Genomic DNA, 12,152 nt, shown 5'->3' on the forward strand with positions numbered 1-12,152 from the left:
TTTTTACAATCTCCAACCATTTTGTGACAGCGCCTACTACATTCTTTCTAAAGTCTATATGCGCCTATCAGTCGAGATTTGCCTAAACAGAACTTCCTGACACTTCCCCTTTTGTTGCAATCAATCACAGAGGTTGCAGTGGTCAAAATAGGTTGATGCTGAATTTCTGTTTTATCACTATTGAACAAATCAATTTAATTAAGTAGACTGTCATTCTGAATGTCTGATTTCACTCAGTTTTAACAGCAGTATTAAAATATTTCATAGTGCTCCATTGGAACCTTCAGAAGTAAACTCCGCCATCAGAGAAGCTTGCACAGCAGGCTTCATAACAATGGAGATAACAACACTGATAAATCTTTAGGGATTATCAGAAGGATTACAGAGAAGCTGATATGTGAAAAAGTTTAAACACTTGAAAGTATTACGTGAATCAGTCTTTACCAAATGGTTGTCCTCTAGATATGCCAGATTACAATTCCCAAACCAACAGGTGATTATGAATTATGAGAATTGTAGCCCAGACATTTTGGAGAGCACTAGCTTGGGAAAGACCAATATAAATGCAAAATATTATCATGATCATTGTTATGGCTGCTGTATGTTATCAGAGTGAGTCTAGACAAGGCTACAACTGGCTTTTCTGCTACTCCTGTCTGTCTCCTTCTCTATCATCTAATTTTGAAGTGGTTCACAATTAAGCTAAGGTGAACCATTTCCGTTTAGGCCATTTACTTGGTTGATCAGCTTCAGAGAGTCGACCTAACTAGTTACCTTTCTTTCTAATTCCAATGCTATCATGACTGACCCCTCCCCCCATTTACTCTTGGTTATAGAGTAAAAAAAAATTAGAGCTGTTGTCTTTTTTTTCTCATATTAAATTACTGTGAATATCTATCACAGCAGAAAAGAGGAATTTTAAACCACTTCAATGAAAAGAAGAATCAGCACATTAAAAACTCCTAAATTGCAAAGTTATAGAGGAAAAAGTGAAATCACAAGAAAGCATAATGAAATAAGAGGAAATCACAATTACTATGACAACAACAAAAATTGGGCAAGAGTCCAAGATGATGAACAATCATATTCCTCATCTCCATGAAGTTCTGACTAATGCTGTAAATGTCTTGCTTGTCACAGCAGTTTTTCATTTGATCTCTTTTCTTGATTCCCTTTTCATAACTGAGGTAGTAGACGAAAGCAGCCCTTCTTGCTTTCATTTGACAGTCCAATGAACAATATGTTTATGCCTTAATGCTAACATGTCAGCTCTAACAAGTACAATTGTAATGGATTTTGATACAGTCATGAGTTGAATACGTCATGCAGCAATGATCAGAACACAATTAGGGAGCAACAGTAAGGAAAAGGCTGTTTATTATTTATTTCTATTTTTTTAAAATAATTTGTTTCAAATTGATACCTTTCACTAACAAAGCATGGAAGGACCAAGATGAGTAATCCTCCAAAATATATTTTATTCATTGAGGTAATGCAAGTAGAGGTAGTCCTCAGTTAATGATCATTTGTTTAACAATCATTCAAAGTTATAATGGCACTGAAATAGGAAACACACCTATTTTTTGAAGTTGTGGCTGTTGCAGTGTTCCATAACCTTCACTGCTGGCTTCCAAGGAAGCCGATAGGAGGTCAAAAATGGCAATCTCATGACATCATACATAATGATAGCACAAAATTCATTTAACAACTGCACCAGAACTGCTGTGTTAACTTGGTGCAATTACATTATGTCATTCCAAAGCTGCATTGGCTACCGGTTGCCCTCCGGGTGAGATTTAAGGTGCTGGTACTTACCTTTAAAGCCCTACATGGCTTAGGCCCGGGATACTTGCAGGACCATCTGCTGCCGGGAACGAATTCCCATCGCCCAGTACGCTCACACAGAGAAGGCCTCCTCAGGGTACCGTCGGCTAGACAATGTCGGCTTGCGACCCCCAGGGGAAGAGCCTTCTCTGTGGAAGCGCCAGCCCTGTGGAACCAGCTCCCCCCTGAGCTTCGGATGGCCCAAGATCTCCAGTCCTTTCACCGCGGCCTCAAAACACTCCTTTTCCACCTGGCTGACCTGGACTGACAGGGATTTTAATTATGTTTACAATTTTAACTCTAATCTTTAATTTATTTCAATTTTTAATTTTAATTTACTGTACAGAGACCTTTAATTTTTGTTGTTGTTAGCCGCCCTGAGTCCCTCGAGAGATAGGGCGGGATATGTCCCACTAATAAATAAATAAAATAAATAAATTAACAATATTAACTGAGGACTATCCGTATTACACAGTTGGCTATCTAATCCCCATCAATACTCAATAACAAGCTAGCAGTTTGTACCATAAAATGTTTCTGTTTTGTTAAATAGGATGAAGGAGATACCTTCACTGTAATCCAACGAAGACGTTAATCTTCCTATGTCCCAGAACCTCTCAAACCACAATGATCTGGAAATCCAGATAGACTGAACAGACCTAAGTAATCAGTGTAGTAAGATGGCTAAGGCAGTTGACTGATCCCAGGGAGACTCAATTCCAAGGCCATCCTCAGCCACAAAAACTCACTGGGTAATTTTCAGTCAGCCAATCACTCAGCCTCAGTCTTTTTCTCTCCAACCCCTCACAGGGTTGCTGTGGGGAAAAGGGGGAGGGGGAAGCACTATTTATATCATATTGCATTACTGACAGAAAGATGGAATTTAAATTTAAAAATAAGCAAATGTTGATTGAATTGAGAAGCGAAACCAAAGCTACTATGCCTAGCCCAGTAATCATTGCAAACAGTGATTTCTTTCATAAATACTCCATCAGTACCTTTTTCAAAACTAGGCAGACTGTGTACCAAAGAAGTATTAACCACTTTTGAGATTTTCATCGCTGAACCAGAAATGGCAGATTTCAACATCCAGGATGGGCAAGGATCTGGAAAACACACTGTAGTGTTCTCTCTAAGTATTGGGGTGTATGGGGGAGAGAGAACAAGCAAGCTGAACGAGGCAAATTCCAGAAAAGGTTCCTCACCGTGATTCCACTTACTGGGACTAGACAGAACACTGGAGTCTTCCTCATTGGAGCTGAGCAGGCGCATGAGTTTCGATGGCTGAGTATCATCCAGTGGAAAAAGACTGATGTAATCCTGGAAGAGGATGACCCCCCCCCCCAAGACCAAACTGCAGTTACAGTTAACAAAATGCAAACCAAAGCAGGCATTCTGGGCCTCATCCTCCCACTCAAGTATGTACTTGTAGTAAAAATTCAAGATTCCATGTCAAGCAGGCAAATTAAGGATGATTCACACACTCTGTTTTGATACTTCCTTCTTTTGCAATGCGTGAAGAGAAAGAATAGAAACCCAGTAACAGTATAAGACAAAAAGAAATGTATGATAGACCCATTTGAGAACTTAAAGGCACTGGTCTGGAAGCCTGCTTGGCACAAAAAGAAAGCTAGAATTAGATTTTAAAAATGGGTTCTTTTCTTTTGTGATTTATAATGACAGAGCCTAAATTTTTTTTAATGGGCTAAGGGGAGTCTTTAATAGATATAAACTGACTTTATATTTAGGATTTAGACTTGTAAGGGAAATGAAAATCAGCTATTAGAACATAGTTTTGAATTATATTATAGAACTTGGAATGATATAATAAAAATTACTTAATTAATAATTGATGAACGACTAAGACGAAAAATAGAATATATTTGTGAAAATAAAAATGTATTTAAACAAACAATATATGTATTTTAGATATGACAACTATTATATAATGAAATAGGGAAATTTTGGGTTACCTGAAAACTGAATATTATGGATACTAAAGGCTAATTCATAGCACTGTAACTGAAATTAGATAAAATTTAAAAACAGGACATGGATAAATATAAATTAAAATATATTGATAATAGTCTCAAATGACCGTGCTATAACTAGAAATGTATTAATTTGATTGTGATATTGTAATTAAGGGAATTGGAGAGGGAATTTTTGCTGATGTAACCTGGAATATGTACAAAAAGATTCTCTTGTTGGACTTTTGATTACCCAATCACCACGTTGCTTCATAAATATCTGGATGCAAAATTGGAAAATTAATAAAACTTATTTTTTTAAAAAAGAAATGTATGATAGTTAAGAGCTGTGGCGCACAAGTCTCTGATTCAAAGTCCCAAACACTCCTTCTGCAAATCTATGAACATAATACTGATGTATCTTGCAGGACAGAGATAAGTGGAAATTGATCTAATGTATAATGGTAATTAAAACTAGTTATTACTAGCTGTTACTAAACTATAACTCATAATAGACCTAGTCAGCATAGTGAGATGTTGGGGATGTAGTTCAGCAATATCTGAAAAGCCTTAGTTTTTACAGGTAATCATCAACTTACCATCATTCATTTAATGTTTGAAATTAATAGCATCTTGGAATGAGCAGTGTAAAGGACTTTTGGCTGTCATAAAATGTTGCATTTTACCCCCAGCATATCCCCGCATTTTTGGCATTTGGCAACCGACTTGCATTTACAACTGATTGCAGTCTCACAGTCATATGATGCAATTTGCAACATTTTGGTTATTTACTGTGTGATTCTCTTAATGATCCTAGGATTCAGATTTATAACTACAATTCACTTAGTGATTGTCTTAAAAGCAGTAAAAACAATGGGTCCGGGCACATAGGTGCCTCAACTTACAACTGCAATGACCTATGATCAAAATTCTAGTCACAATTGTGGTTTTAAGTCAAAGACTACCTATATGTCAGGAACAAGGATTCTAACATTACAATTACAAGGGCTCTACAATAGTTGTGCTTGATTCTAAGCTGAGGGAGATGACATCTCTGTTCTCAACAGTCATGGAGACTTTCATGGACACAAACCCAGTCAAACTCACTCTCTAATCACTTTGGGAAATGTTCAATGTAACTATTGTATCGGATACTAGAGAGCTTCAAATGGCAGGCTTAATTTGATACCTGTTGAGGACAAATGTATACTTCCCCGTTGATTTTATATACTAATTCTGCTACAACATATAATATTGCCAATATTAAAATCTGTCAGAAGACAACCTATACCCGAAAACAGTTTTAAACCACCTGTTTATTATTGAGTATTTTATGATAAGTTTAGTTTGCCATACTTTTTATGCCCATTTTGATTTTACTCATTTTTAGATTTTTAATTTTTGAATCTTTTGGCTTTGCATATGTATTTTTATATTTTTATTATATGTATTATGCTTTTTAATTCTTTGTGCTTTTTATGCTGGATTTTTATCATAAAGGTTTTATTTGATTTGATAAATAGTCTTAAAAATTTAAAACAACATACAACTGCTCAAAAGCAGAAAAATATTTTGATTTAAGAAAGTTTTGAATGGATCAGTAGATTGGAGAGATTTGGAATTGGTTATTTTTGATATAAGACTTGAGAAACATGTATATAATCAATATACAACTGAAATGGAACTAAGTCCATATTAGAAACTGAGGCTTGATGAAGGGATGGTGAGAACAAGAAATTCTGCAGGATGCCTCTATATAGGAAGAAAAGAATCTGGATAGAGAACGTCTCCAAGAAGAAATCCTCTGATGATGTTATTTCATGCAGTTTGCAAAATGGGCTGATGAAAGCTTTGAAAATTTCTTTTAAATATCGAAGTGTAATGAAAGATCAAATCCTGCGATGCCACATAAAGGCATGTAAAGTTGGATATTTGAACATGGATAAACTATTTGATATTCTGGTAACTTCTAGCAGACTTTTTGATGAACCCAGATTGAAAAGATGATTTTTGGATTACGTATAGATAAAAATTAGGCTATAAGGAGAAGAAATTTTTATCTGTAACTTTACAACAAGGTCAACAGTTAGTTTAACAACCTGGTATGATGAAGTTTAGAAGCCCCTTCTTTACTGTTTTTATCATTTTATTTTCTATCCTACTTCCCCCCCCTTTCCCCCCCCCAGCACTTTCGGCACTTCTATTTTTAAAAGCAAATAGGAAAACATAATGTTAGAAATGGTCTTAGATGCCACTATGTGTATTTCTGTGACTCTGAACCTACACTATATGACTTTTCAAAATGTCTTGTCCTGGGAAAAAAAGGCTGGCTTTTGTTTTAAGGTACTAAGCTTCTAGCTCATATGACTTGAAAAGAAAAAATAGACATAATTTCTATGATCAGAATTAATAATGACCAACATTCAACTTAACAGAAACAGAAACAAACTAATTATTTGTTTCAGTCAAGATGTACTCATGTCTTAAGAGCTCAGAGTGGGAAAGGTCAGGGAGGATGATATCGGGTAACAACGATGCAAGCCCAGATACTGGATTTAACTAAGATAATGGCTTCCTGGACAGCAACGGGTAGCCCGACCCTGAACAGAGGCCGGGTTGGGCCAACTGATGGGGGGATGGGCCCGTCTGCCTTGGTTAATAATCCAATGAGACCAGTGGTCTGTTACAATTGGGGGGGGGGAGTGGGGCATTATAAGCGTGTGTGTACAAGACTGTACAGAAGATCAGGGAACCCAGTGCAGTTGGGAAACTGTCAAGGGCCCCAGTGAGAGAGCTAGCTGGGTGCCCGGTGATATCATGCAGCCCCAACAATGTTCCCTTGGAAATCCTCATCAAAAATGGGAGTGACAGGAGTACCCCCTTCAGTGAGAAATCTCCGTCCTCTTGAATTGACAGAAGCTAGAGCTATGGGGCCCCAGCGACAGTCTTTGGAGAATCAGGTGCGGGTCACTAAACCAAACACTGGGTTTCCCAATACTGGGGCTCCTCAGTAGCTGGTGGGCCCTTCTCCAATGCTGTCAGTGCAGGTGGAAGGTATTTACACTAAGGCCCTTTTGGATTCGGGTGCGCAAGTCACGTTATTATATAGACATTTTTATAACAAATATTTGACGTACATGCCGATACAGGAACTGGGTGATTTGAAGATCTGTGGTATTGGGACTGAAAAATTTCCCTATGATGGATATTTACCCATACAGCTGATGTTTGGGCCTTCTATTGCTGGGTATACAGAGACCTTTGATACTCTGGCTATTGTGTGCACTCGCCCTCCGGGAGTTAGTCAAGGTTCATTGATTGTGGGGACGAACACCAGTTTCGTTAGGTGGTTACTCACCCCAGTTATTCCCTTGGGGAATGATCCAATAGTGAGGGATGTTCACCCTGCACTGCAGACAGTATGTCAAAGTTTGGTGCAGGAGCATCAGGCCCCTGCAGAGGGGGTGGGGCGGTTATGGAAATTGGATAGGGAAAAGAGGTTAATACAACGAGGGGAAGTGGTGTATCTGAGGGCTTCCGTTAAGTTAGATTGGGAGCAGTCTGGCCCGTATCTCATTCCTGAACCCAGCCCTAAGAGACAGAACGGTGGAGTGGAATTAATTCCAGAGGTAATCTCCACACGGGTTTTACAGCAGGCAAAAGGGCGGATCTCAGTTGGGGTTTGGAATATCACAGGCCTTCCTGTATTGCTGAGGGATCGGATGTTGTTGGGGCAAGTGAGCCCAGCTACTCCAATTGGGTTTCTGGATGGTAAGGGAGAGACTGAGGGAGAGGTTTTGATGGATCAGTTCTATCCCAAGAATACACAGCTTTCTCCTGAGTGGCAGGAGAAAGAGAGAGAGACCAGCTTTGGAAGTGGAAATGTTTATTCTCGAGAGATGATTTTGATGTGGGTTGCTAGGAGTGCCAAGCATGAAATCTGACTGAGGGAGGATAAACCTTCAGGATCTCAGCGGATCCCCTTAAGTGACCTTAGGGAGCATCTAGCAGAGCTGAAAAAGACTGGGGTCATTAGGGAATCCTGAAGTCCTTATGCTTCCCTTATAGTGGTGGTCCGGAAGAAGAACGGGTCCCTGAGGATGTGTATAGATTATCGCACTCTTAACCGGATGACAATCCCTGATCAGTATACAACTCCTCGGATAGAGGATGCCCTGCAGTATTTGTCAGGGGCGAAGTGGTTTAGTGTGCTGGATTTAAGGAGTGGTTACCACCAGATCCCCATGCATCTGGAGGATAGGGAGAGCACCGCGTTCAATCTGCCCACTGGGGTTTTACGAATTCAATAGAATGGCCCAGGGGCTGTCAGGGGCTCCGGCGACCTTTCAAAGGCTCATGGAACAGACAGTGTAGGATATAGAGGCGTTGGTCTATCTAGTTGATATCATTGTTTTTGATGAGACCCTTGAACAGCATGAGGAGCGTTTGGATAAGGTATTGACAAGGCTCCATGAGGAAGGGCCGAAATTGTCATTAGATAAATGCCAATTTTACCAACCGTCTGTCACTTATTTAGATCATGTTGTCTCGGCTGAGGGGGTGGCAACAGACCCCGCCAAGCTTGAGGCAGTGGTTTCTTGGCCCAGGCCCCAGAACGTAGCTGAAATGCAATCGTTTTGGGATTTTGCTCATATTATCAGACGTTTGTGGAAGGGTTTGTGATCCGATCTATAAAACCAAGGGACCTAGGAAGTCTCGGGAATCTATTCAGGCAGAATGGACCCTAACGGTGTGAGCAAGTTTTTGATCAGTTGAAGTGGAGGCTTACGAACACCTCAGTCCTGGCTTATGCCAACACCAATCAACCGTATGAATTACATGTGGACGCTAGTCAGGAAGGCCTGGGGGGGAGGGCTGTGTTATAGCAGGAACATGCTCAATAGTTGAAGCCCGTTGCATATATCAGCAGGGGCTTAACCCCCAGGGAAAAGAATTATACCACTCATAAGCTGGAATTTTTGGCACTCAAATGGGTGGTTGTGGATAAATTGAAGGATTATTTGTATGGGGCAGAGTCTGAGGTTAAGACAGATAATAATCTACTTATGTATTTGCTCACAACCACTAAACTTGATGGCACGGGGCATCGATGGTTGGCTGCCCTTTCTGGATTTAGGTTCAGTTTGAGATATCGCCCGGGCGTGAGGAACACGGATGCAGACGCTTTGTCAAGGAGGCCCCAGGATTCAGGGGCAGGTGTTAGAGAGTGGATACAATTGCCCCCTGATGGCATTCAAGTGGTGTATCAAGAGATTGAGCATCAAGCTAGGGGAGCAATTGGGGGCTGAATTGGTAGGGGTTACTACTGCAGGTGTCCCCAAATTATACTGTAATCCCATTCAGGTCAGAGGGGAGGGGAGGTTTGCCCTGACTAAGAAAGATTTGAGAAGGCACCAGGAGGAAGATTCCCTCTGTAGCCTGGTCAAAAAAGCTTTGAGAAGTGGTTAGCGGGAGGTTCTACTTGCCGATTCACCAAGAGGAACCCGAGTGCTGTATAAGAAGTGGGATGACTTACAGCTTCGTGATGGAGTGGTTTATCGGAAGGGCCCTTAGGATGGGCTTGAAGAAAGGTGGCAACTCTTGCTTCCGGAGAAACACAGAGAAGCAGTGTTGATTGCACTACACAACAAGCACGGGCATTTGGGCCAGAAAAGACTTAGTAATGGATCGATTCTACTGGCCCTGCATGAAGACAGAAGTCAGGGACTATTGTAGATCTTGTCTGCGTTGCGTCCAGAGGAAAACCCTACCTAACCCTAACCCTTGGATTTGGTTTGCATTGACTTTCTTTGCTTGGAACTGGATGTAAGTGGGCAAGGAAACATATTGGTCGTGACTGATAATTTTACCCATTATGCTCAGGCCTTCCCGACAAGAGATCAGTGCGCTGTTATGGTAGCCAAAGTATTGGTGGAGAAGTTCTTTGTACATTATGGGCTGCCTCAGCGCATACATTCCGATCAAGGTAAGGACTTTGAAAGCAGGCTTGTTAAGCAACTACTGGGCTTACTGGGCATTCGAAAGTCCCGTACCACCCCTTATCATCCACAAGGAGATCTGCCGCCTGAGAGGTTTAATCGTACTCTTTTGGACATGTTGAGGACACTTACTGAAGAGCAGAAACAACACTGGATGCAACATATTTCTACCGTCGTGCATGTGTATAATAGCACAAGGAATGATGCCACCGGGTGTTCCCCGTATCGGCTGATGTTTGGTAGGGAAGCCTGCCTGCCAGTAGACAGTCTTTGGCACCTCAATGGATGAGACCTCAGTTAGGTCACATCGTAACTATGTGGATAGATTGAGGAAGAATTTGAAGGGGGCTTATGAAAAGGCTGCAGAGGCCACAGGGGTTTCCCTCAGAGGCCGGAGGGAAGTTCAGGGCCTTTGAAAGTGTGGCATCGGAACCATTTATTGCCCTCGAACGAGGCAGTACAAGTCACCAAGCCAGTCTCCGCAACTGAGCCCCGTATAGTGGGAAGAAGGTTAGGAACTAGGGCGAAACCCAATCTGTCTGTAGGAAGGGAAACGGAAAACTCTGAAGAAGAGAGTTGTATAGGTTGGTTGTGGTCATCGGGGGATATTGGGATCATACCCCCACTGTGGGTAGTGAGGTGGAATTAGAACAGTCTGGGCCTGACATTTTGGAACCCATGTCTAGAGCTTGCAAAAGGGAGAGGACTCCTCAGAAATTTGAGGATCAGCCTGGGGGATTATTGGGACAGGAGGGGTCATGGACCCCGGAGATCACAGAGTTAGGGGAGCCGTTAGAGATGGATCAGGTCACTTCACATGCTCCGCGATCACCAGCATTAGAAGAGGAGTTGCCAGTCCCAGGTACCTCTAGGGGTGGTGAGTTACGAGGGGACGGCGCCTGTGATATTGCTGAGCCTAAAGTGCAGAAACCAAGGCGGGTGATACGCCCAGTGAAGAGATTAACAAACGATGCCCCAGGCATCGAGAGAGCATAGAGAGAGAGTGATGATTCGCTCCCGGATAAATAGATGCTTAGCAGAAAGTTCCCTATTCTTTGGGGGAACCAAAGAAACTGCTTAGGTGGGGGGAGTGTGTAGAGGGCTGGCTAAAAGGCTTTGCAGGAGCCTGGCCAGGGATAGGAAAGCTCAGACAGCTGCTGCCGGTTTGGGGCGTGGTGGGCGTGGATCAGGTGGAAGGAAAGAAAACGGAGGAAAGAAAGGGGGGGAGGCTGTTGTTGCTGTCTGTCAGAGAGAGACCAGGTGAAGTGGGAGAGGAGTTGGAGGTTTTATGCTGATCCCTTTCTGTGAAGGAGGGGGAAAGAGGGGAGTGAGAGAGAGTGAGAAGGTGGATTTTTTTTTTGCTTTCTTTCGCAGGGGGGATATCCCAAGCGGAGGCAAGGGAGAGAGTGAGGAGAGAGAAAGTTGCTGAGGTTGCCAAATTCAGATTTTAATAATAAGGGATAGGGGAGGGGGGAGGGTTTGACACCGACGAGACCTGAGGCTGCAAGCAACAACAGAAGAGAAAGAGAGGCTGGTCTTTGCTGCTTTGGAGACTAGCGGCCATCCGAACTTTGACTATTGCTGCTTATGCAAGTTTTAGACACTGTGGGGATTTGCCCTGAGGGACGAGCTGTTATTGCAGAACGCTGACTACCTTTGTTCATGTTCCTATCGCTGCCTGGAGCCGGGGTTCCCCCCCCCCCACTGGTTTCCAAATGGTCGCTGGGAAATCATTGACTATTGCTGCTATGACTGCCTGGGGGAGTCACCACGTATTGATTATTGGGGAGTGGGGCTGGGAAGGCCTGGGCTTTGGCGGCCTCTGAGGGGGTAACGCTACACCTGCAACACCAAGTTATTAATCACAAGGATACTGTGCTTTTTTCAAAAGATTCCTGCCCCTTTCTCAAGCATTCATTCTTATATTTTCAAATTTACCAACTTCATTCCCTCTTATCAAACTTCAGCCTTTTTTTTCTCCCCCCCCCACAACATCTTAAGAGTAGTGGCCCCCAATTTTGTGGGGGAGAGAGGAGAACCGTGCCATGCAAACAGTGGGCTGGCACACATGCACATGCAGCTCAACTCATGCGAGCTGTGGATCGGCATGCAAGCATATGTGCATGCAGCTGGGCTGCAAGTGGAGTTGTGCATGCATGCCGGCCTACCGCTCACGTGAGTCGAGCAGTGTACATGTGTGCCAGCCTACATCTCACATGGCCCAGTTCCAAATAGGCCATGGGGGTTTGGGACCCGTGTCTTAAGAGTAATTTGCAGTCTACCTCTATGTCTTCTCGGTGCCTCTTTCGCTGCCAGGGAGATACCTGTCCCTTATTGTGGGAGGAATAGGAACTGGAAG

General features: G+C 42.4%; 1 protein-coding gene across 3 annotated transcripts in view; it reads right to left on the reverse strand.

The window, feature by feature from the left end:
- MED24 (mediator complex subunit 24) overlaps positions 1–12,152 on the reverse strand; it is a 94,701-nt gene that overhangs the window by 20,893 nt on the left and 61,656 nt on the right. For 2 of the 3 annotated variants that reach the window (XM_081345142.1, XM_081345141.1), the window contains exons 22-23: positions 12,076–12,152; positions 3,030–3,144 (exon numbers count right to left, since the gene is read on the reverse strand). The exon at positions 12,076–12,152 is cut by the window's right edge and continues 17 nt beyond it. In XM_081345142.1, coding sequence (XP_081201268.1) covers positions 3,030–3,144; positions 12,076–12,152 — 192 coding nt within the window. The remainder of the gene's footprint in view (positions 1–3,029; positions 3,145–12,075) is intronic. The other variant, XM_081345143.1, reaches the window with a different exon arrangement.

Source organism: Vipera berus, assembly GCF_964194415.1.
Source record: "Vipera berus genome assembly, chromosome: Z".
In the NCBI taxonomy this organism is placed as follows: Eukaryota; Metazoa; Chordata; class Lepidosauria; order Squamata; family Viperidae; genus Vipera; species Vipera berus.